This window comes from Wyeomyia smithii, chromosome 2 (genome assembly GCF_029784165.1).
Source record: "Wyeomyia smithii strain HCP4-BCI-WySm-NY-G18 chromosome 2, ASM2978416v1, whole genome shotgun sequence".
NCBI lineage: Eukaryota > Metazoa > Arthropoda > Insecta > Diptera > Culicidae > Wyeomyia > Wyeomyia smithii.
In genome coordinates this window covers 211660092-211684481 of record NC_073695.1, presented here as the reverse complement: position 1 = coordinate 211684481, position 24390 = coordinate 211660092, and the positions used below count along the sequence as shown (strand labels likewise).

The 24390-nt window shown below is 37.6% G+C and overlaps 3 protein-coding genes across 5 annotated transcripts in view; 2 read left to right on the top strand and 1 right to left on the bottom strand.

The window, feature by feature from the left end:
* Window positions 1–24390, bottom strand: part of LOC129725769 (protein argonaute-2) — a 126712-nt gene that overhangs the window by 45846 nt on the left and 56476 nt on the right. For both annotated transcript variants that reach the window (XM_055681944.1, XM_055681946.1), the window contains exon 3: window positions 6465–6623. In XM_055681944.1, the coding sequence (XP_055537919.1) occupies window positions 6465–6585 (121 nt within the window). In that variant the 5' untranslated portion in view covers window positions 6586–6623. The remainder of the gene's footprint in view (window positions 1–6464; window positions 6624–24390) is intronic.
* LOC129725770 (uncharacterized) lies at window positions 5819–7073 on the top strand. 2 transcript variants are annotated; one of them, XM_055681947.1, is made up of 2 exons: window positions 5819–6100; window positions 6776–7073. In XM_055681947.1, exons 1-2 carry the CDS (start codon window positions 5955–5957, stop codon window positions 7071–7073), a joined length of 444 nt encoding a protein of 147 aa, XP_055537922.1. In that variant the 5' UTR covers window positions 5819–5954. The 2 variants fall into 2 exon arrangements, 1 of the variants encoding a protein (XP_055537922.1); XR_008728174.1 differs by lacking the exon at window positions 5819–6100 and adding an exon at window positions 6110–6323 and having other exon boundaries at window positions 6776–6914.
* LOC129725771 (uncharacterized) lies at window positions 7121–7354 on the top strand. Its single transcript, XM_055681948.1, has one exon. It carries the CDS (start codon window positions 7121–7123, stop codon window positions 7304–7306), a length of 186 nt encoding a protein of 61 aa, XP_055537923.1. The 3' UTR covers window positions 7307–7354.

Sequence of the window (24390 nt, the reverse complement as noted above, 5' to 3'; positions counted from 1 at the left end):
AACAAATATGTCCATAATGGTTCGACACCACTCCCTTTTCTAGAAGGGAGTTGTTCCATACAAATGAAACCCAAATTTCTGCACATCTCGAGAGCTAACCAACTAAATGGAACCATATTTGGCAGGTGAATGTTTTTAGTGGTAACAAATTTGTTCCATAATCGACCTCAGGCAGCATTTTGGATTGTAAGATGGCAACTTCTGGTTTCTGGAAAACAACCAAAATGGCCGATTTCCACCCAATATAATAATATTCGGATCTAAAATGATACTCAGGAGCTAAAATCGATCGGAATTGTCTTCAAATGTCATTATGAAATCCAAAATGGCGACTTCCGGTTTCGGAAAAACAGCGGCAAACGAGCAAATACCACCCAATATGGGTATTTCCGGAACCGTAATGATGCACTGGAGCCACAAATCGACTTCAGACAACATTTTGAATTGTAAGATGGCAACTTCCGGTTTCTGGAAAACGGTTCGAAATGGACGATTCCCATTAAATATGAGTATCTCCGGAACCAGAAAGATGAACAGAAGATGAAAATTGGCTGATTTCCGTCTAACATGAGTATCTCCGGATAGAATGATACACAGCAGCTGAAATCGACCACAGACTTCATTTTGGATTCTAGGTTGGCGACTTCCGGTTTCTGGGAAACAGCCGAAAATGATCGAATAACACCCAAAATGGGTTTTTCTTCAACCAGAATGACGCTCAGATGCCAGAAATTAACTTAAATACCATTTTGAAATCCAAGATAGCGATTACCGGTTTGGGAAAAACAGCCTAAAATAAACAAATACTATCCAATATGAGTATCTCTGGAACCAGAATGATGCAAGGAGCTAACAATTGACCTCAGGCACCATTTTTTATAGGCAACAGTCGGAAAAAATCGAAAAATATTCAATATGGATATTTCCGTAAACGTGATGATGCATAGAAACCAAACATTGACCCTTGACACCATTTTGAATTTAAAGACGACCACTGTTAGTTTCTGGAAAACAACCAAAATAACTGAATACCTCCCAATATGGGTATTTCCGGTGTTAGATTGATGCCAGAAAATTTGCTGAAAATGACAGAATACCACCCAATATGAATATATTCAGAATTAGGGCGATGTACAGAAGCCAAAAGTCGACGATGTAGTCATTTCGATAAAACCAATAAAACCGATAAACCAAACGATTTGTCTTTTGACTTTGAACATATCCTATGGCCGATTCGTCGTGCATTTGCAGACTTTGAACACATCGCAAGGAATCAATGACTTTGGAACGTTCAAATAGTACAAAACCACATTTAAATTATGTTGAGGCCACATAAATATATCAATCAAAGCAGGTATAGTTTTAAATAGTCTTTGAATTTCTTTTCTTTCCATAACTTTTGAGCCACATATCAAATTGTTATGAAGTTTGTTATTTGTAAGTTTGAGAGATGCCTCGTTCGTATGACACTAGTTATGTTCAAATAAGTCATGTGAAATAACAGACTTTCATTGTTTTATTAACAATTTAATACATAACGGTGGCTTAAGTTCAATTATAATCAAATGAAATGGGAACGTCCCAAGCAACAATTGAAACATAATAAAAAAATAAATTGTGATCATTTGTTGCACTAATTTTCATCAGGGCATTCCGAGGTTTTAAGAAACATTTTTTGTTACTACGATGAGATTGTAAAGAAACAAGCAACAACTAAAGTTGCATCGCTGCTTCAAAAATCTTCACACCATCAACGTAATTCGCGAGGTTAGATTTGTTGTTGAAACGTATAAACGGCATTTGAAAACCTAACCTTCACTGAATAGATCTAGTGAGTGGAGCATACAGGTTGCCAACGTGATGCTTGCGATATACAAAAAACAAACACACAAAAATACTTCTAAAAGTTGCTGTCATGTTCTGAAGCCATGTAACAGCAACTTTTGCTCAATCGTTCGCCTTATATTTGTTTTTGAGATGAGGTTATTCACTGCGTTGTAACTCTTGGGTGCTTGGACTAGAAGTCGTCCAAAAAGTGTGGGTCTCTAAACGATATGATAAATTGCTTTGAATTTCATTATCACGCTAAGGTACTGATGGATTGAAGAAGCAAAATTAAAAACTGGTAATGACCATTGCATTGGCATGATAAGGGAAGCAATATTAAAAACTGAGCCATGAGCTTGCAATGCAGCATTTACCATGTTGTTATCAAATTCTATGCATAAGTTCATACACATTGCGGTTTCATGCTTGAAACTTGTGTTGAAACAACGAAAATGTTGCAATTGGCTCCACCTCCTGCGCTTTTTTTGTCATTGTATATGAAACTGAGATGTAACTGCAACTTAATTTCGCATAAGAATTTATTGCTGTGATGCACAAAGCTCATTAACGAAACAAATTTTGCTGCTTGGGGTATAGGGCAGTTGGCTCCACCTCCTGCGCTTTTTTTGTCATTGTATATGAAACTGAGATGTAACTGCAACTTAATTTCGCATAAGAATTTGTTGCTGTGATGCACAAAGCTCATTAACGAAACAAATTTTGCTGCTTGGGGTATAGGGCAGCCAAACTTTGAAACCACGTGTTCAATCATAATTCATCAGTTAACCCTTAACTAGCCCGCTCATCTGATAAAAATATTGATCAAATCGGTTGTGTAGTTTTTGAGATAATGAAGTTTCGTGATTTTCACATTTTGGTACTTTACAGACGAAGTTACAGTCCGATTACAGTAAAATTCAATAGGGTGTTACGAGGCAGCTAGACTTATTAATTGACACTTTTGTGGAAATCGGGTCAGCCATCTCTGAGAAAAGTGAGTGAGCTCAAGTAGTCTTTGGAATATGTTCCTTTTCATAGCTAGATTTCACATTTTTGAACATTACAGGCAAAGTAATAGTCCGATTGCAAAACAAATCAATAGGGTCTTATGGGGCAACTAGACCTTCCATTTGACACTGATTTTATGAAAATCGGTACAGCCATCTCTGAGAAACATGAGTGAGATTAAGTAGTCTTCAAAACACGTTTCTTGTCATAACTTTTGAATCACAAGTTCAATCTTTATGAAATTCAAAAGTTAAGGGTTTTCCAGGTAGCCCGTTCATTTGAAATCAATTTTGCTCAAATCGGTTGTGTAGTTTTTGAGATAATGATGTTTCATGATTTTTACATTTTGATACATAACCTCCAAACTAAAAATCCGATTACAATGAAATTCAATAGAGTCTTATGGGACAAAGAGACCTTTTATTTGCAATTAATTTCATGAAAATCGGTCCGGCCATCTCTGAGAAAAGTGAGTGAGAATAAAAATCTGCACATACACACACACACACACACATACACACACATACAGAAAATGCTCAGCTCGTCGAGCTGAGTCGAGTGATATATGCCATTCGGCCCTTTGGAGCACTTTTATACTTTCGGTTTTGCAAGTGATTGCTATACCTTTCTAGGAGAAAGGCAAAAACTCAGAAGTACGATGAACAAATCGGATAATTAGAACAACATATTCTAGTGAAAGTTGCTGCTATTTTCATAATCCGAAATGCGCACAAAACATTGCATATTTATTTGTGATACCATAATGTTTGGTCTTTTGTTTTTAACAATACTTTTTCTTTTGGCATCGGGCAACAGATCATATCTTTCAAGTAAAAACTGACAAACAAAATTCACAACAAAAATTCCAGCATGCTGTGAAATCATACTTTTGATAATGGCACATCTGTTCAACTGAAGAATCAAAAACGAGACAAAATCTCTTTATTTTAGGTATCGACATCTAGCGGTGGAGAGAACGCATTTTACACTCGAAATTTCATTACGCTTATATTCCATTCATTCAGCAAAAAGACTGTATGAGCTCTCACCGCTTTTTCATCGAGAGAATCCTTTGTTCTCCCCGGTACTGGTATAGCGAGGGTGCCTTTTCATGATAAACGTACAGTACCACCCGCATACGAGCATCGGTTTTTATGTAGATATATTTTTAATGAATTTCATCGCTGCCCAAGTTGAAAACTGAATATCTTGATCAACGACAATCATTTTTTTCAATTGTACCTAATGTCGTAAGAAGTGCTGGTACAGCGCGTCTGATATGCATTTCTAGCAATGTTAGGTATAAAAAACGGTACGAGAAAAAAATATTGTCGTTGATCGAGAAATTCGGTTTCCAAGTCCAACGAAAATATTCACGTAAATCAACTAACAGGTTAAAATAGTTTTAACAGTCGTGAGGTGTACGATCCAAGAAAATTTGTTAGACAATGTTTGAATGGTTGAAAGATTTTTAGTTTAATTTGTTTTATTGACTTTGATTGTGAATTGTTACTGAATTTCTACTTTAAAGATCTCTTGAATGCGATCCTGTCTTAACTTTTGATAGATTCTGATAGATTCAACTATTCAAAATCACCTTTTTGCCTTATTATTGAAGCAAAAAAAAAAAAGTTTTTTGGTGCATGTTCAAACTATTGGAGCGAACTGTTCGAACGATGCACTGTAAAATCAATGTAGGTTGGAACTGCAAAAAATGAATGCGAAAGCTTGGGCACCGATTTGCTGCAGAGTTTTGTTCAAAGTTGCATATCTGTTCTGTGATAATGGTCTACCGACCGGAACAAAAATGTTTGACTCTGTGTATGTAGGTATTAAACCCCTTGAAATAAATATAATCTCGATGAAAAATGAAGACTTTTTTAGTTAGCATAGCAATATTCTCCATAGAGCAAACGAGTTTTCTAGATTTTGCATGGTATTTTGAACGGTTATTTTATGTTAAACAGTACGAAGTCAGTTTTAGCGTCAGAGTTGAGTAGAAATACCAAAACTGAAATTTTTTTCGGATTTTTTCTATTTATTTTGGAGAAATTTCAAGAAAAAGGGGAAAATTTGTGTAAATAATTAAACGAAATATTTTATTTTATAAGTATTTATAAGTATTTCACATAATTTTATCGTCACTAACAATTATATTTTAAAAGAGATCGATCGCGGAAAAAATTTCCTTATATTTTATTAAATATATTCATTCCGGCGTAACAAATTTAAAAAAATGCTAGATTTCAGTAGTTTTTTTTTCTTTAGATCCGTAGATTCCGTATATATTTTCAAATAACTATGTATCCGAAACAGTGAAACAAATCCGGAGATCTGGCATGCTTGGAGCTTATAACGAAATGAACCGCTGTGAATTGATAGTTAGACGAGTCGCTAGCGTCATTATTCAGTTTAGCCGAGATCCGAAACGAAACGTCAACATGTGACGCATCGCTGTCAAACCCAAAGTTTATAGATGGTTTTATAGGTATGTTATAATACTCGTTGTCATACGCGCTGGTTTTTTTGCCATTGAAAAACAAATGTTAAGTATCTTAACAGCAATTTTTCAAGAATTTTTCCCATACATTTAGAAGTCACTGACAATGTTTTTCATGGTAAAATTATTGTCGGTGGTAGATTCATCAACAAAAAACGTTGTTAAACCATGCTAACGATAAAAAACCATTTGCAAGCTAACAGTAAAAATACCATGTTTTTTATGGTTACAATAAAAAAATTGTCCATTCATTGTTGTTGCAAAGTACATTGTACTTTTTTTTGTAAGGTTTGAATGTAATTCGGAGTATTAATTTATCAATTTCCAATGAGATTGAAAAAATGTATTAATATTTTTAAATAATGGAGCTTGTGCGCCTTTAGTAGATTGCCGTGTATGCTATCTCACTCCAATTAAGCGATAGTAATACATAGCACCTTTATGCGATTTACTTTGGCAGAAGCCTCGCTAGCATACCTGTCAAACTGAGACTGTCAAATTAAATTGTTCAACCCCACGATTCAGTAAAAAGCAGATTGTGTGTTATGAAATAACAATAGTTGAGTTTTCGTTTGATTCCAATGTACCCGGTGCATTTGTTGTACGCTAGCAATTAACAATGTCGATCAAACTGAGTGGTACTTTTACCCGCTCCAGAGGAGTCTTATCCGGCATCGCCAAAGAGCTGAGACAGATAAATCTGAAAGCGGTGCAGCGAATTACGATAACCTTCGATCCTTTCCATGAACGGGCCATTCCCACTAGGTACGTAACCCGAAGGCTAACGGGGGTATCACGGGCTACGGGAAGACCCTAGTGCGCAAGCGTGCGTCAAAATGGAGCAGATTTTGTCATAAGCATTTGCGGAGTCAATTTTCCTTCGACTTCTTAATTTGTGTACCAATATCTACTGTTTTTAGAAGAAATTTATCTATAGATTTAGTTTAAACTCTAGTGCAAGTGTTAGTAGTTCTAACTACCGAAAAAGGTTTGTAAATTTGCCATAAACCCGAGAGTAGCAGTAAGAAAAAAATAAACGATGCTCAGGTTACAGTTCGATACTGACAAACACGGACAAAAAATTGCCAAAGCAAAAACTAAGCCATACAGGGGCGAAGACTGAACGTACCACTGAAATTTTTGCTGATAATGTTGACTCCATTCAATTGGATGTGATTAGCCAAATCCGAGTAGGAAAGCGGCAGCATCTGCGGAGGTCCACCTGGGGTTAGTTCCCGCTCCGTCGACATTTCCGCCAGCTTGACCGGTCGGGGCTTGTCAGCCGGTTCTGCAAATAAGAAGAGAATAGTGTTTAATATAATTATAAAGAAGATTTTCTTCCAAGTTTACAACTAAGTTTCATCCATTCAACATTTTCCTAATATATTTTACAAGTAGCGCTAAATGACTAAATTCTCGTGTTTTTTTCTTTTCTTCTAGAGAAGTTCTCCATCACCTGTCGGCGCCAAAGATTGTACAAACGAACCCATCCTGTGTACTAAAGGCGGAAGTGGTTTGCGACCGCAGACCTCCATCGCTAGTGTTCCAGTTAATCCCTTCCGTACAAGCCGAGGCAAAGCTAAAGAAAATCGAAATCAACAGCGAGAACCTCTCGACGCTGGAAGTGCTACAGCTGTGCAATAAACACGTAACCAGTCTGGCCCCGAAGGAAACCGTTACCAGCACTATCAAAACCAAGTCGGAGAAAAAGGTCGGTGGAGCCGGAAAGCGACGGTAAACTGCACATAATATCCACGGCCCATAGTTAGGATAGAGTAACCGAAAATGCCGGACAAAAAAATGAAGGGTGGTCACATGGCCATTATTGAGAACTGGTACCATCAGATTCCCGCCTTCACCGATGTCTTCACAGAGGAGAGCTTCTACATGTTTGTGGTTTGCTTCGTGCTGAGCACTATCGCCGTTGTATTTGTACTTTCACGGTTTATCACACTGAAGCCGGTTGATTGAATAGTTTTACATTTTGGGAAAGGTCATATAATAAAGAAAGAAATGTAAGCTTTGCCTTATAAATTATCCGAAAAAAATTCGAAGTTCTAGCTCTAAGATGCTGGCTGATAAAGAAGAAAGCCGTATGATGCGAGTAAGTTAGTGTCAGTTGCTATTGATTCGTTTCGTTCAACTTGTGCGTGCCCTCTGAAACAAACGATTTACTCACGCTCAGTGAACAAGCTTGTTTTTCCATTCAGCGCAAAAATAGATACCTTGCAAAAAGCCTACATGGAAATGCAAATAATCATTTGACACGCTATTTGTTACGCATACGTCTTCTGGAAGGTTAGATTATTATAGCTCGATTGTGTAACCAACCTGCTAAGTTGCTGACGCTTGTGCTTGATGATTGAATATGTACATAGGAGCTACCACGCTGTATTATGTTCACGCATTCGTTGAAAACACAGTTTGAGATGACTGAAATTAACATTATATTTTTATAAAATGAGCCATTTTTTCCACCAATTGATCCAACATCTGATAGGTGGTGGTTTTCTGGACTCCAACAATCATAATCTTACCCTTGTCGCACACTCGGCAGTTGAAATTTCGACAGAAATTTCTAAATGTGACCAGAGACAGGAAACTACGAGAGAAGTCCAACCATCAAAACAATACAAAGAGTTCCTTTGATTCCATCATTCCAACACTTCAGTAAGTTCGCATAAGAATTGCCGTTGATTGTTTTGTAATATTTTCTCATTCGCGTCCCACAAAACCGATCCCATAACCTAACTGGCGGATAAAAAAATATCTTCTCTTGTCTTGGATGAAGTAGCCTACCGATATTTTATCCATGGCTATTTTGGTAGGAGCTCCGAAATTCACAGAAATGGATAAAATACTATAATCATTTTGCTTCAGCTTGAGCTCTACATCAAATTTTCCTTTATCGACTAGTTAGGAACCATCCACATTCCACGTGGACAGATTTTGAACGATTGTTTTAACGAAGATTTTTAACAAAGCACGCAAAATTCCATGGTCGTATGCTGACTGGAAAGGGGGTCGTACGCGGGTGTATCCCCATATTAGAGGCGGCGTACAACAGCGTCTGACCTGGAGCGGGCGGCTGAATTATGAAATGCTGTATCCCGCTAACTACACCTAAAATGGCAGCCCATCAGCAGGATGTAGGTATCGCGACCCTGGTAAGGTAATTAGAAATACGGAACGGATCAATCGGCAAAGACCTAGGCTATGAACACGGACAAAGATTAAGGTAAATGATTGGAAATTGGGTACTTGGAACGACCGATCTCTCAATGAACCGGCGCGGGCTGGCTTGCTTGCTCGAGAACTACAGCGGCAGGGAGTCGAAATCGCAGCGATTCAGGAGGTTCGGTGGAAAAATTCCGGAGAAAGGGAATTCCGTGGAGTAGACCCTATTGCACACACTTCTTTCAAGTACCACATCTACTACAGTGGCGGCAAAGCAGCGGAACGGAGCGTCGGTTTCGTAGTGATGGGAAATCAGAAAAAAAGGAGTCATCCGGTAGGGGAACAGAGAGAGGTACAGGGGGGCAAGAGCTGCCGAAAATAGAACCTACCGTCGGAAGAAGCGCGAGTACGAGGAGCAGGTGCTATAGAACTGTCAACAGAGTCAGAAGCAGGAATTTCCCTGTGCCGGTCATGTGTAATGATAAGCACGGCAACCTGCTTACTGATAAACCGACGGTTGCAGCCAGGAGCATTTTCAGGTGCTATTGAACGGTGAGGAGCCAGATGAGCAGAGCAGAAATAGGATGACGATTATGAGTGACGAGCAAGCTGTGAAGCCAACAACACAGGAGGAGGTAAAAAAGGCGATTATTGAGCTGAAAAACAGCAAAGCCGCTGGGAAGGACGGTATCCCGGCCGAACCTCTAAAAGCGGAAAGCGAGCGGCTGTACTATGCGATCCACCAGATAATACTAAGGATCTGGGCGGATGAACAAATGCCGAACGACTGGTTGAAAGGCTTCATATGCCCTATCTATAAGAAGGGTCATCGATTGGATTGTGGCAACTATCGAGGTATAACATTGCTCAACTTCGCATATAAAGTGATCTCCCGTATCGTGTTCTTCAGATTATGACCCTTAACGGAATCCTTTGTTGGCGAATACCAGGCTGGTTTTCGACAGGGACGTTCCACGACGGATCAAATCTTCACCCTGCGACAGATCCTCGAGAAATTCCGGGAGTACAACTTACCGGCTCACCATCTGTTTGTGGATTTCCAGGCGGCATACAACTCAGTGAAAAGAAACAAGCTGTGGCAGATCATGCAGGAACACGTTTTTCCGACGAAACTAATTATGCTGATTCATATGACGCTGGGAGGATCAAAATCATGTGTGCGGATAGCTGACGAGACATCAGCCGCGTTCGCAACATTGGATGGACTGAAGCAGGTGGATGCGCTCTCTAACTTACTATTCAACATCGTCCTTGAAGGTGCAGTACGAAGAGCAAACGTGGAAAGAAACGGTACGATTATCACGAAATCTCACATGCTTCTTGGTTTTGCGGACGACATCGATATCATCGGTATCAACCGTAAGGCCGTGGAGGAGGCCTTCGTACCTTTTAAGAGGGAAGCATTAAGATTGGGACTTGTCATTAACTCTGCCAAAACGAAGTACATGGTAGCTGACAGAGAGCGTGAGAGTCCCCGTGATGTTGGTGCTGAGGTGGAGATAGATGGGGAACAATTTGAAATGGTTGACGAACTCGTTTATCTTGGTACTAGCGCTGTATAGAACGCTGATACTCACGGCCAACAAAGTAAAGTGAAGTAAGTATAGGCGAGTAAAAGAAAGGGTAAAAGACTAAAAATCCGTCACTGACCACAGTGACAAATTAACCTTCGTTTCCGTTATAGTCATTAGAGAGGCAGACTCGATCTCTGGCAACGACAATTGTAACACTTTTTTCTCTCCCTCTCAAGCCGTCCGTAGGAACGTAGCCGGCGCCGTTATCGATCTATACAAAGCGGAAACTGAATTGTTGTAAAATGGAGATGGTAAATTATTCCCAAATCAGCCATCTTACGGTGGTACAGTCCCCCCACGATTATGGATCACCTAAGAAGATGTATGAATTCAAAAAATCATTTCTGACCAATTTTATTGTTTATAAGTAATCTCTAAATGTTCTCAGTCACAGAAATATGTAATTTTTCACTTCATTGAGTATTTGTTTCCATGTTTTGTAAATATTACTCAGAAAGTATATTTATTTCATAAATCACCGAATACACTATTATGGATCACTTTTGAGAGCGGTTCTAATTATGAGACAATTCGCATCATATTATGGATCAGCATAATGAAAACAGCTTTTGGCAACGAATTTATTCAATAAACCTTATTCGAATTATGTAATTTAAAGAAATAACATATTTCAAATCGTATTGAAGAACCCGCTTGGCCTGGCCACATTTTATATGGCTTTTGAGGTTGCAGTTATCGAGAGTCCAGGTCTGTCGCTTCCGAAGATAGCAATGAACCATTGTATACGGTACATCATAACAGTTTCTCGCTTTTCGTATCTTTCCTGTCCCTCGTGCCTTGGAAATAATATTTTTCAAAGGCTCAGCACTGTTTAGCTTCCGTTTAGAGCTCAATAGAAGTTGAGAGGGTGTTGTAATTGGTGAAAATCACATTTGAATCGGAGTGATCCATATTCATAGAGAACTATCTTGTCTCGGTCCTTATTATGGAACACTTAGGAAATAACTAGTTTTTACAGAAAAATCGTTATCAACCATCAACATTTTAATGAATCGTGAAGAACTTACCTTGATCTTTGTGTATGAGTTATTTTTTGCACGAGAATTAGCGATAATATCACATATGAACCTTATGAATGATAAGCGTGCTACTTACGCTGATTGAGAAAAACGACAAATATTTTGATAGATTCTGAAAACAATATTTCACGCTTATGAAAAACACATCAATCTAGGAATAAAAACGATGTTCTCTGTGTTCAAAGCTAGCAAATATGACATATTTTACTGCAAAAATGTTACATGCCTTCGAACCGTTAGTTTAACTGAGTTAAATAACATGAGACACAAAAGTGATCCGTAATTGTGGGAGTTCCATAATTGTGGGGGAAGTGTACTTTGTGTAGCTTCACTAAGTCAAATCCATCACGGAGGAGCAACTATGAAATGTGCGGTCGTTCAAGCTCAAGTTTATTGTGAATTACTTCACTTAATAAGTGACGAATGATCGACCCAGCGTAAAATCCATGCGAAAGAAGACTATAAGCAGGGAAGATTTCCAAACACTTTAAGCTGTCGTAGTTCGTAAAGATATCTAGTGTGGTAGAGGATCTGTTGCTGTGGGTTGAAGAGCGATATTTACTTCGCGACCTGGATCATCAAACAGAAAATTTATGTGTTTGCCTGTCTGGATTGTTCCGTACTGTTTTGGCCTGATTTGAAATCCTGAGTGAATGGCTTTCTTTATTCTGTATGAATTGAATTTGAAAAAACAAAGAAGAAACATGATCGATAATACCATGGTGTTTTCTGAACTATTTCGTTAGTCTATTTGAAAAATTTGGCAAACATTGTCAAATCTGCTCCAAGTTTACTTAATGTATTCAGTAGATAACTATCGATGTATGTTTTTCGCGTTAGTGAGTGCGCAATCAGATCAAAACTAACAACAATATCGCACGCTTAGCCTTGGGGCTAATAGCGGTCTCGATCAACTAGATTAGTTGAGAGAATTCGTTATCGATATTGTTTTTGGCACATTTTGCATGTGTAGGATAAGTACAACGATACACCGTGACCCAGTGCTGAGTCGAGAAAATTTCCAGCTCGAAAAGATTCTCGACACGATCGGGAATCGAACCCGATATCACAACCGTGTGGGAGGGCTAGCCGACCGACATCGCTAACCACAGAGCCACGGGGACCACAGATCAAAACTAATGACAACAATCACTGGTTGAGGCTTGATCTTTTGCGTGTAGGCACAGAGAACTGTTTTCTGTGGTATAGGTAATATTTATCACTGAACAATTTTAAAAACAATGGGCAACTGAGCAAAATCATTTCAAATCGCCTGGAAATACGCGAAAATTTAATCGACCATTTTTGATTTGAATGAAACTTTGCACACGTATTTGGCTTAGCAAACTGAGCATTTTTCACAGGTGGAGAGATTTTTTACACCCATGAGTTACATTCTAAAAGGGCGTAAGATGCAGAGAGTCATTTTGAATCAAAATGCTCTTGGTAGTAAACATTCTAAAGGCATCGGTTTTCAAGTTATTTCTAATTTAAGCTCGAAAAATTATAATTATTTAGGAAAATACACGTTTTTCTTAATTTGTCCATGGTTCTCCAGCAAAAACCATACGTTCATTGGATTGCTTGATCAAAAATATACAATTCATTCTTTGACAACAAAACGATTGGGCGAAAAGAGTTGAATGTTCTAAGTGATATAAATATATATAAGAATCAAACATTTATTTTCGAGTTTTATTATCTTAGGAACATATTTTTTATGACATAGATACTTAACAGAACTAGTTTCACCTTATATTTTATATACATCATAAGTAAATGATTCGTCATCTTTTAAAAACAGCTTCGTTTGTATCTTATTTTCTGAAATCGGAACAGAAGAGTAATACTTTTGTGTGGCAGCTATTACTATAGATTTTTTGAAAATATTGCTCCATTCTGTTACTCCTCGTTCATATTCTTCATATGATACCCAACTAAATGACATTTTCGATTTTGATTTATTTATAATTTTTTATGATTGGTCTATACAATTCTTTTGCGCTTGTAATGGGATGTTCATGTTCTTTAGCTAAACTTGCATTTCTTGCCATTCGTTTTAATATGCCACCAATTGCTTCGCATGGGCCTTTTACCATGAGAAGTCGCAAAAAAATGCCACTCTGGATCGACGTTATATTTTGTTTTGAACTTGCAAAGACTCACGAAGTTTATCCTATTTTTATATTATGAGGCAGCTCCATCAGACATTAATATCGCTTTTTTCAACTGTATTGTTGTTTTAAAAAAACTCATTAATTTGGCAATGAACACCTGAACCGCAACAGTATCATGATGGAGTACTTCCGATATTATGATGAAGCTGATATTCGTAAGTGTTCCAGATTCTGAATAGTAAACAACGAAGGGATGAATGGTGGCTTGACTATCATTCCAATAACTACACGAATCACAAATTGATAAAGACGTATTAAAATGAGCTTGACTGTTCAATATTTTTAATTTTGCAATAACGTTTTCGTTTAATTTGCGTAAGCTTGATGAGCACCGATGATCCCGAAAAAAAAATAACCCGAAAACCGATGCCTTTAGAATGTTTACTACCAATTCAAAATGACTCTCTGCATCTTTTAAAATCATCAGAATACAAATATTTTGAAAAATGTTTAAATTAGAATTTTTATAAAAAAATTAATCTACCATAAAAAAATTATTTTTCATTTCTCCATCCTGGACTTTTTTCAAAAGTTGTGTATTAACGTCAAGTTTCTTTAAAAAAAAAATAAAAAAAAAATCAACTCTTTTTTTCTAAATTGAAATTTAATGTTTATTTTTAATTTTTTTGGTCAAAAAAATTTTTTTTTGTACAGTGTATATTTTTTTTATGGTGCATTTTTAATTCCCTACAACTCATTCTCAGACAGTTTTTCTATACAACCAACGGTTTCTGAGCTACAATGCTTCGAATAAAACCTATACCAAAAGGCATACGCCCTTTTAGAATATAACTCATGGGTGTAAAAAATCTCTCCATCTGTGAAAAATGCTCAGTTTGCTGAGCCAAACACGTGTGCAAAGTTTCATTCAAATAAAAAATGGTCGATATTCGACCACAGGTCATTTGGCGCGATCTTGCTCAACTGTTTTAATCGACCATTTTTGATCTGGCTGAAGTTTTGTTCCTATGAGCTGAAGATGTCATGTATTGTTTATGTAAAAATTGTAATAAAAATTACAAATATTTTGAAAGCCAGAACGATTTGTTTAATCGGTGTGACATCTTCGGCAAAGTTGTAGATAATAATTTTGTTTTATCGAAAATATATACGCCACGGGAAAAAAATTGGGAAAAACAATTTATCTCAAAAAGTTTATATCTGAAATTTTTTTTATGACACTAGAAAAGGTTAGCTCTGCCCATTAGTAAAGAATAGATAAGCCCATATGCCATAGACAAGAAATCGATAAAATCCAGGAGCGATTCGTGGCTTTTGAACCTGCCTGTTCAACTGAAAATTACCTCTAACATATACTGGAACCTTGCCATTGAGTTGAAACAGAAAAATTCGCAGCCAAGATTAGAGGTGGGCAATCCGCTCACGAACTGATCTAAAGAGCTGGTTCTTCAAAGTGAGTGAGTGATCTATCGCTCTTTTTTAAAGAGCGGTAACTCACCCCTTACTTCAAGTAAAAAGCTGAAGCTGATTTTGTTGATCAAAGCGGCGTGCGACACTGCAATAGAACGCCCAGAAAATAGCTGCCGCAGGCTGCCTGCTCTCCTATGCATAACCATCCACCAGCCGCGGGAATAAAAAATAAAATCTACTTGTCACAGCTCACACACAGCCACGGGCTGGCTAACGCCGGGACGCACACGAAAAGTGGAACGAAAAGAGCGAAGGAACTGGTTCACTGATCTTTTGAATCTATGCAGACAATCCGCTCGCGAGCTGATCAGAAAATCAGTTCTTTAAAAGATCGAAATCTTCTGATCGCGAGCGGATTGCCTGCGAGCTGAACAAAAGAGCCATCGGACGAACCAGTTCTTCTGAGAGCGAAAGATTTCACGAACTGAGTCTTTTATCACCCTGCGAGCGTATTGCCAGAAGATCAGTGAATCAGTTCTTTCGTTCTTTTCGTTCCACATCCATTCGTGTGCGTACTCGGCGTTAGTCATTCCGTGTACCTGTGTATGGACTGTTGCAAGTTGTTTTTTTGCATGCTCTTGCGGCTGGCGGGTGGCTGGGTGATGGGAAATGCAGGTTATGCATATCAAAGAAGACGTTTGGTGGCAGCTTGTTTCTGGGAGTTCTATTGTAGTTTTGCACGCGACCTTGTGCTTGGCAAATCGGGTGTAAAGCTTTCACATGGCTCTCGCTTGCGGTGTCTGATAATTAGCTACACTGATAAAAACCAAAAATTATGTAGGAACGAAAAGAGCGAGTGAGCTGTTAAAAAGAACTAGTTCATTTTAGTGAGCGGAACCGCTCTGATCCGCTCACTATAGTGAACCATTTCTCCCACCTCTAGATCCAACCGTCAAGTGTTATAAACGCGTTAGCCGTTTTTTGACTTATAAACCTTGACAAGTTCGACAGGGATGCAGCCCTTTTCAGCTGTTTTGTGGCTTTTGATTTCTTTACAAGCTTCCAGACCTCATCCAAGTCTGACGGATCCACAGCATCTTCTTCGGTATCTCTCCAGTTCCTGTCGGCAACACTTTCTTCTTCACCGTTCAACCTCGAAATGTTGTTTCTTACGCATGGCCACCATTGTTTCATCGGTTATTAGAATCCATTCGATGTTCAGGTCACGGAAGGATAGTACATCCATGACGTCTGAGAATTGCCGGTTCGAGGGTGCGAAGCTCTCTGTGCTTCGCAAAGGGGGCCGCTGAGTCAAAAAGGTTGGGAACCACTGGTATAGAGATATAGAACAGCTACAACCGCTGGAAAGTAGCTCGTCGGAGTAGCGTCAGCATTGGGAGCGTGTTATTGCTGAGGTGCTCCAGTCACGATGCGAGGAGCTTCTACAAAAGGAATAACGTAATCAGGAAACGAAACGTCTATGTCCCTGTCATGTGCAACAACAGGAAGGGGAACCTGATTACCGAGAAATCAGAGGTGGCCAGGCGTTCAAAACAACATGTTGGTGTGCTGTTGAACGGATGTCAAGTCTTTAAATACATTTTGTTTCTTTCAGTTGAACTTAGGAACCATGCAAATAACGTAAATATTTTTGGCCCCTATTTTCTATTTTTATAGGCAATCTAAAATTTCTGCACGAATTGTTAGACCTCCTTCTCCCTTAAAGTGTTACCCAATATTTTTTTACTTTTTTACATATTTCTTCTCTTTTGAAAGACAAATTTATTATCTACAACTTTTGGCAAAGATATCACTCCAATCAACTAAACAGTTCTGGCTTTATAATTATTTGCTATTTTTTATGCCATTTTTACATGCACCTCGTTCAAAAACCACTAACAGCACAAAACAACACCTTTTTCCCAAAAAAAAAAAAACCTCTGAGCAAAATTTCAGCCAAATGAAAAATGACAATCAAAAATATGTATATTAAAATTGGAACATTTGTTTTAAAATTGCTCCGCTTTTCTAGTGTTGTATCTATAAATGACACAATTCGATCACACAGTTTAGTAAACAACCGTTTGAAACAAATATCGAGGCGGTAATCCGTTAACTACTTATAAAATGGCCATCATCATCATAAACACCATAGTCATTGAAAAGCACTCAGCATCAAGATGACGATGAAGTGAACTTACTGTATCTCAATATAAACCGTTTTACTTTATTGTTGCGATCTCGATCAGCACTTAAGTTGCCAAAAATAGAACGGAAGCACAAAAATCAAACTAGTTATTTGCAGGAGTAAATCTTACAAAAAAAAAAAAAAAAAATCGACTAGTCATTCAAGCGACGGAAAAGTTTAGATTTCATCGACAACAACGTTGTCAATTGAGCTTACGAGCGCGTGTGTCTTCAATATTCATTATAAGATATTTAATCTCTCCCGCGTGTTATTCAGTTTTTAATCAATTATAATCCACTGAATAGGTATTATAGTTTAAAACAGGTGTGCCAAATTTTTTAGGTATGCGAAAAACTCAAGTGACAAACGCAAAAAATCGCTTAAAATTTTCATCAACATTGTTGGAAAAAACAATTAATCAAAAAAAATCATATGTAAAATTGTGTTGGCTATGTGAAAAAATTTCCGAGGTTCTGAACGTGTGGAATTGCGCAAATGATAGCATCCGGATATAGCCTCATAACACTTTACTTAATTTGTTGTGAGTATTATAACCTCACAAGTGTCATAGATAAGAGAACGCTAAACACATAGCATGTGCCAATTGATGAAAAACATAAATAATGTGTGTAGGAAATTTCCAAAAACATAAATTTCAGTTCTGAGCCCAAATTCTACGTCATCATCATGAGTTGCCTGGACCCTCTGTGTCACGTGAGTCCGATTTTCACAACGAACCTGCGTCCCACGGAACTATAAGCACCCAGGCAGCTTTCCCATCGTGACGATGACTCAGATTTGGGGTGTAACACACGGTGCGTACACGCAAACAGCAACTAGAGCTCAGCCAAAGTCGAAATTAGTCCATCAAAACAACATCAGTGCGTCTTGAACTGTCCTACAGATCAGACGTTTTTTCGGTTGCTTGTGGACTGGTCTTTGACTGCCTATAGCTTCAAAGTTTGTGTTTTGTCAGTGTGTCTTTTAAAGACTACCTGAAAGTTATTTCCCATCAGTCTTTCTCAAGACTACCTATTTCTTTCTCAATACTTGCAATTTGATATTATTTTTGAACTTTTTCCGTATCACCTGAAATGGCTGGACGGAAAAAGAAACCTCGCATCGCTGCGGGGAGGAAAAGAGAGGCATCTCTTTCTGACACTTCGAGTGTCTGTAGTGACAATCCTTTTGATATTTTGCCTGAGCAAGAAGCTGGTGGAATGGAAGTTACCAATAATGAAACTATACAAAATATAAAATCTTTAAAAAAGGAAAAAGTTCCACCTATTGTGGTAACTATTTCTTCTGAATTTAATATATATAATTTCAAAAAGGAACTTTCAACGTTTGTTTCTGACGTTAAAGTTACCTATCAAATTGGCCGTAGAGGTGAATGCCGCTTATTAGCCGACTCAGTAAAGGGTCGTGATCGTCTTGTTCAGTATTTAACTGACAAGATGTATAAATTTTTTGCATATGACACCAAGAACGCCAAGCCGTTCAAGGTTGTCTTGAAAGGTCTCACCAACGATCAAACCGTTGATGAGATCAAACTTACTTTAACAGAATTACTTGGCATAGCCCCTACCCAAGTAATTCTAATGAAACAAAAATCCCGAGGCGAAAACAGTCAGAGAACTGGAATTTCCCTTGTTAATTATTTAATTCATTTTAACCGCAATGAGGTTAACAACTTAAAATTTTTTGAAAAAGCACATGCTTTGTATAATGTGCGTGTAAAGTGGGAAATTTATAGGAAGTATGGCGGAGGTGAAAAGCATATCACCCAATGCCGTACTTGCCAACGTTATGGCCATGGTTCCAAATTCTGTAACATGGACCAAAAATGTCTTAATTGTGGAGACTCTTCTCACAAAAAGGACACATGTCCTGTGAAAGAGAGTAAAAATTTTCGCTGTGCGAATTGTAACGGCAACCATATGTCAAATTTTTATCAATGCCCAGTCCGTTTAGCAATTGTTAAGGCAAGGCAAGGTAAACAAAATTCAATTTCTCAATTAAAACCAACTTCAAAACAAAATTCTCCAAGCGTACCAGTGACGCATAGTTTACCTACTCCTTTGCATACCCGTTTAACTTATGCACAGGTTACAGGTAGTTCGAACATTATACCGCCTAGTGTTGGTAGTTCGAAAATGACCGTTAATATGGGTAAGCAAAACACGCTAGAAAATAATTGTACACCTATCACTCCAGCTAATATTGCTACCAATAATATTTTTTCTAATGTCAACTGCCTGGGGCCTATTACGGCAGGTAAACTTTCTTTTTTGCAACAGGCAATGTTCGATCTTATGAACGCCATGTTGCAGGCAAAATCAATGTTTGAAGCCATTCAAATAGGCACAAATTTTACTATTGAAATTGTTTCTAATTTAAAATTTAGCAATGATTTTAAATAAAACAATTAAAATATTAAATTGGAATGCTCGCTCATTGAAGGCCAATGAGAATGAGCTTTTTAATTTTTTAACAGTAAATAATGTGCATATTGCAATTATTACTGAAACATTTTTGAAACCTAATATAAAATTAAAATATGATCCCAATTACGTGGTTCATAGATATGATAGGATTCAGGGTTCCGGCGGTGGAGTTGCAATTGTTATTCATCGCCGAATCAAACATCGTGCTCTTCCCCATCTTGAGACGAAAGTTATTGAAACTTTGGGAATTGAAGTTCAAACTGAACTTGGAATTTTATTTATTGCCGCAGCATATTTACCATTTCAATGCACACGCGAGCTCAAAAATTATTTTAAAGGTGATTTACAAAAACTCACCAGAAATCGTTCGAAATTTTTCATAATCGGCGATTTTAACGCTAAACATCGTTCATGGAATAATTCTCAAAGTAATTCCAATGGCAAAATTTTATTCAATGATTGTTCCTCAGGATACTATTCTATTTTGTCTCCGAATAGTCCTACATGCTTTTCTTCTGTAAGAAATCCTTCAACAATTGATTTGGTGCTAACAGATCAAAGTCATGTATGTAGTGATTTGATCACACATGCTGACTTTGATTCTGACCATCTTCCAATAACTTTTTCTTTATCACATGAATCAGTTTTAAACCCTATGAGCTCTGTTTATAATTATAACAAGGCTAATTGGGAAAGATACAAAACTCATATTGAGAGAAATTTCAATAATGAGTTTGATTTGCAAAACGAAGTGAATATTGATTCCGCTTTGGAAGCATTAAAATGTGCAATTGTTGATGCCAGGAATTATTCTGTTCCAAAGGCTCAAGTGAAATTTGATTCATCAATAATTGACGAAAATCTTCAACTTCTAATTCGTTTGGAAAATGTCCGCAGACGTCAATATCAACGTTCTCGTGACCCTGTTTTTAAAACTATTTATAAAGATTTACAGAAAGAGATTAAACATAGATTTACTCTTCTGAGAAATCAAAATTTTGAGACTAAAGTTGAAAAATTGAAACCATATTCAAAACCATTTTGGAAGCTGTCGAAGATTCTTAAGAAACCTTCAAAGCCTATTCCAGTTTTAAAAGATGGTGAACGTTTTCTTATATCCAATGAACAAAAGGCTCAAAGACTTGCTCAGCAGTTTGAGAGTGTTCATAACTCAAATTTGAATTTTGTGAGTCCAATTGAAAATGAAGTCACACGTCAATTTGATTTAATTTCTTCCCAGAATTTTTTACCTGCAGAAATAATTGAAACTAACTTGAGTGAAATTAAATCAATTATTAAAAATTTCAAAAATATGAAAGCACCTGGTGACGATGGAATCTTTAATATACTAATCAAACATCTCCCTGAGAATACAATGGAATTTTTAGTGAAAATTTTCAATTGCTGCTTCAAAATTGCATATTTTCCCAAATTATGGAAAAATGCAAAAATTACTCCCATTTTAAAACCGGATTAGAACCCAGCTGAAGTTTCAAGTTATCGACCTATCAGTTTGCTTCCTTCAATAAGTAAACTGTTTGAGAGAATTATTCTTAACAGAATGATGTCACACATCAACGAAAATTCAATTTTTGCAAATGAACAGTTTGGATTTCGCCATGGGCATTCCACAACTCATCAATTGCTCAGAGTTACTAATATGATACGAGCTAACAAATCTGAAGGTTATTCCACTGGAGCTGCTCTTTTAGACATAGAAAAAGCATTCGACAGTGTTTGGCATAAAGGTTTGATTGCGAAATTGCAAACTTTTAATTTTCCAATTTTCCTAATCAAAATTTTAAAAAATTATCTTACTGATCGAACTCTGCAGGTTGTCTATCAGAATTCAAAATCTGATAGATTTCCTGTCAGAGCAGGTGTACCTCAAGGTTCAGTCTTGGGTCCAGTCCTGTACAACATATTCACTTTAGATCTTCCTGATTTGCCTCCAGGATGCACAAAATCATTGTTCTGCGATGACACAAGCATTTCCGTAAAAGGAAAAAGTCTTCGTGTCATATGCAGTCGATTGCAGAAAAGTTTAGATATTTTTTCTTCCTACTTGCAAAAGTGGAAAATCTCTCCCAATGCTCCTAAAACTCAAATGATAATTTTTCCGCATAAGCCTTCTTTCCTCAAGCCAAACAATAATCACGTTGTCAAGATGAATGGGGCTATTTTAAGTTGGTCCGACAAGGTTAAGTACTTGGGACTAATTTATGATAAAAAACTTATTTTCAAAGAGCACATTGAGAGTATACAAGCCAAGTGCATCAAATATACGAGATGTTTATATCCTCTCATTAACAGGAATTCTTAACTTTGTTTAAAGAACAAACTTTTGATTTACAAACAAATTTTTAGACCAGCAATGCTTTATGCTGTACCGATCTGGTCAAGTTGCTGTTCAACAAGGAAGAAAACGCTCCAAAGGATTCAGAATAAAATTCTGAAAATGATTTTGAAGCGTCCTCCTTGGTTTGGTACACTCGAATTACATAGACTTACTGGTGTTGAACCATTAGAAGCTATGTCAAATAAAATTATTAACAATTTTCGACAAAAATCGTTGCAATCCTCAATTGCTACGATAAGCTCTCTTTATAGCCAATAAGTTAGCAATTAAGTTAGTTGTAAGTTTACTTCCCCTTTTCTGACAAGTAGGTTTAAATCCCTACGAATGATAAGTCCTAATTGCGAAAGCAAACAAATCCTAACAATTAAAATTACAAATTTCTAACAGTGTTGAGAAGTCACCATTTGTGATTGGACACACATACTCATTATTTACTAATATTTATCATAAATACTTAAGCTACTAACAAATCCCCCCTTAAATAAAAAAAAGTCCATCAAAACAAAAATTCTGTTATGGTGTGCATATATTTGGCAATGGCGTCTCAAGTTCAATGTCAAATCTAATGCGACCGACCGAGCTGAGCGGAGAAAGAGAGACAGCTGACGAAAAATAGCGAAAGAGAAGCGGAAAAGTTCACGGTCGGCCGATGGCGGTGACGCCGGCACCGGGGGTGGAAACCGACAGCTTGACTACTACCACCCACCCCCTCAAAGCGGGTGCTGCTGCTGCTGATGGAGGTTTCGCAGGGCACAGGAAAACACAACAAACCGCGGTTTCTCACTTGGCTGCCGCAGAACAGCAGCAGAGCGCACGTATCACAGTTACTGCTGTATGTGTATATACAGCAAGAGATGAGAGAGAGCATCCAATGCAAACAGAGAGGAAATGTCGCGATCTCTGCACACTCATCATCATGATGCCCCGTGTGTGATAGGAGGATTACTCGCGCTACAAACTTTCGGAGATTGTTCTAGAAGTGTTTGTCACTTCGGTGGCAAGAATTGCGTGCCGCCGCACTCGCATAACATGAAATTTGTTTCGATAGGGTTTTACACTTCGCAGAATATATTGTGCTTTTTCCAAACAAAATCAGGTTTTGCGCGAATGTTCTGATTCATTTATTCAGTGTTTTTGACAAAAAAAAAAAAAACAAGTGAATACAAAATTCAAATTAAAAAGTTGAATTTTTTTCATTTTATTTCTTTGGAAAGAAACTTGAAGTTGCAATAAAAATTTTGACGAAAAGTCCAGGGTGGACAGATGAGAGACAATTTTGTCTTGAAGGTTAAATCTTGGAGCATCTTTCTAATTTCAACATTTTTGAGAATAACGATAGGTCATTTGGTATGGTTTTACTCGAGCCGCTCACAGCGCGTTACACAAAGATTTTTTGGAAAAATTTCATCATCCTGATGATGGCTTTTCGTCTTTTCTTTCATATTTCCCTGCGCCATAAAATTCGTTTTGTTGATGTTTGAGCGTTTTCTATGATACAAATAATTCCGCTAATCAACTTAAAAATTAGTTAACTAGCTCAAACTACACACACACACACTTAGATTTTATTGCCGAGAACTCAACAGCTGATAATTTCAGCGAAATGTTCTACATATTTTCGGCAGAATTTTCAAAAACTCTGGCAAACAAAACGTCAATAGATACGTGCTGGTTTACGGTAGATCGATATATTAGCTGAATGTTCGTCGAAATGTATTGCTGACTTTTGTTAAAAACTTCGCCGAGCTCGATCAGCTGTTGGGAAGTTTGCCGAGATAAATTAAGTGTGCACCTAAAATAAATCGCCGAATCTCGGCATTATTTGTGCCGAGATTTGCACAGCCGAGTGTTCGGCAACCATCTCGGTTGAATCTATTTTGCCGAGAATTTCGGGAAACCAGAGTTTGGCAAATCTAACCGAGAGACGGCAAACTAGTCTAACGACCTTTCGGTTATGTGAGCTGAATGTTTCGGCACAGTATAGAGGCGATTTTCCAGTGGAATTCAACCACAGAGAATAATTTCGAGAAAATTCAGTAGTTTTCTTTCAAAAGATAAATTATAAGATGAGGTTTGGTAAGTAAACAAATTTATTCGTTTTGAGGATTAAATGTTTACGGAATATTCACGTTCTCCTCTTGCAGTTACTGTTGAACTGCGTCCATTTTATTTTGAGGTGCTTTTTTTCGCTTGGTGCTCATTTGCACCTGAGGTGTTGCACGAGCTCTACAGTTACACTGCTACCCGTTCGCACGAATCTGTTCTACACTTTTTCGACTTCCAGTTTGTGAACATCTATTGTTTGCACAAATTTTAGCAAAACTATTATCTGCTTCCTGTGTGCTCGTACGTAACACAATTGCACTAATTTGTACACAGAAAAATGGCGGCCAACTCGTTCTTGAGAATGACAGCTGTGTTGCCGAAACTCGGTAACAAACAAAATTCGTACCGAGATATCAGTAATGTTTTTGCTGACCTCGGTATCAACAGTGTTTAGCGATAAATTCGGCAAAAAACTCAGACGAGATTCGTCAAGCTTAGTTTTTTTGGCGAAGTCTCGGCAAAATAATCTGACGACTTTCGTAACCGGCTTTTTTCACTGAAATATCGGTTGAACCCCAAGTTGCCGAGTGAACTCGGATTTTTTTTCAGCCGAGCTCGAGATTCAGTTTTAAGTGTGTAGTTCACTTACTCAAAA

What these genes read in the sequence shown, in the direction of transcription:
- LOC129725771 (XM_055681948.1), top strand. Translation starts at nt 7,121, where the DNA reads ATGCCGGACAAAAAAATGAAGGGTGGTCACATGGCCATTATTGAGAAC.
- LOC129725770 (XM_055681947.1), top strand. Translation starts at nt 5,955, where the DNA reads ATGTCGATCAAACTGAGTGGTACTTTTACCCGCTCCAGAGGAGTCTTA. An exon ending in GAACGGGCCATTCCCACTAG is followed by an intron (nt 6,101 to 6,775) that starts GTACGTAACCCG and finishes CTTTTCTTCTAG; the next exon opens with AGAAGTTCTCCATCACCTGT.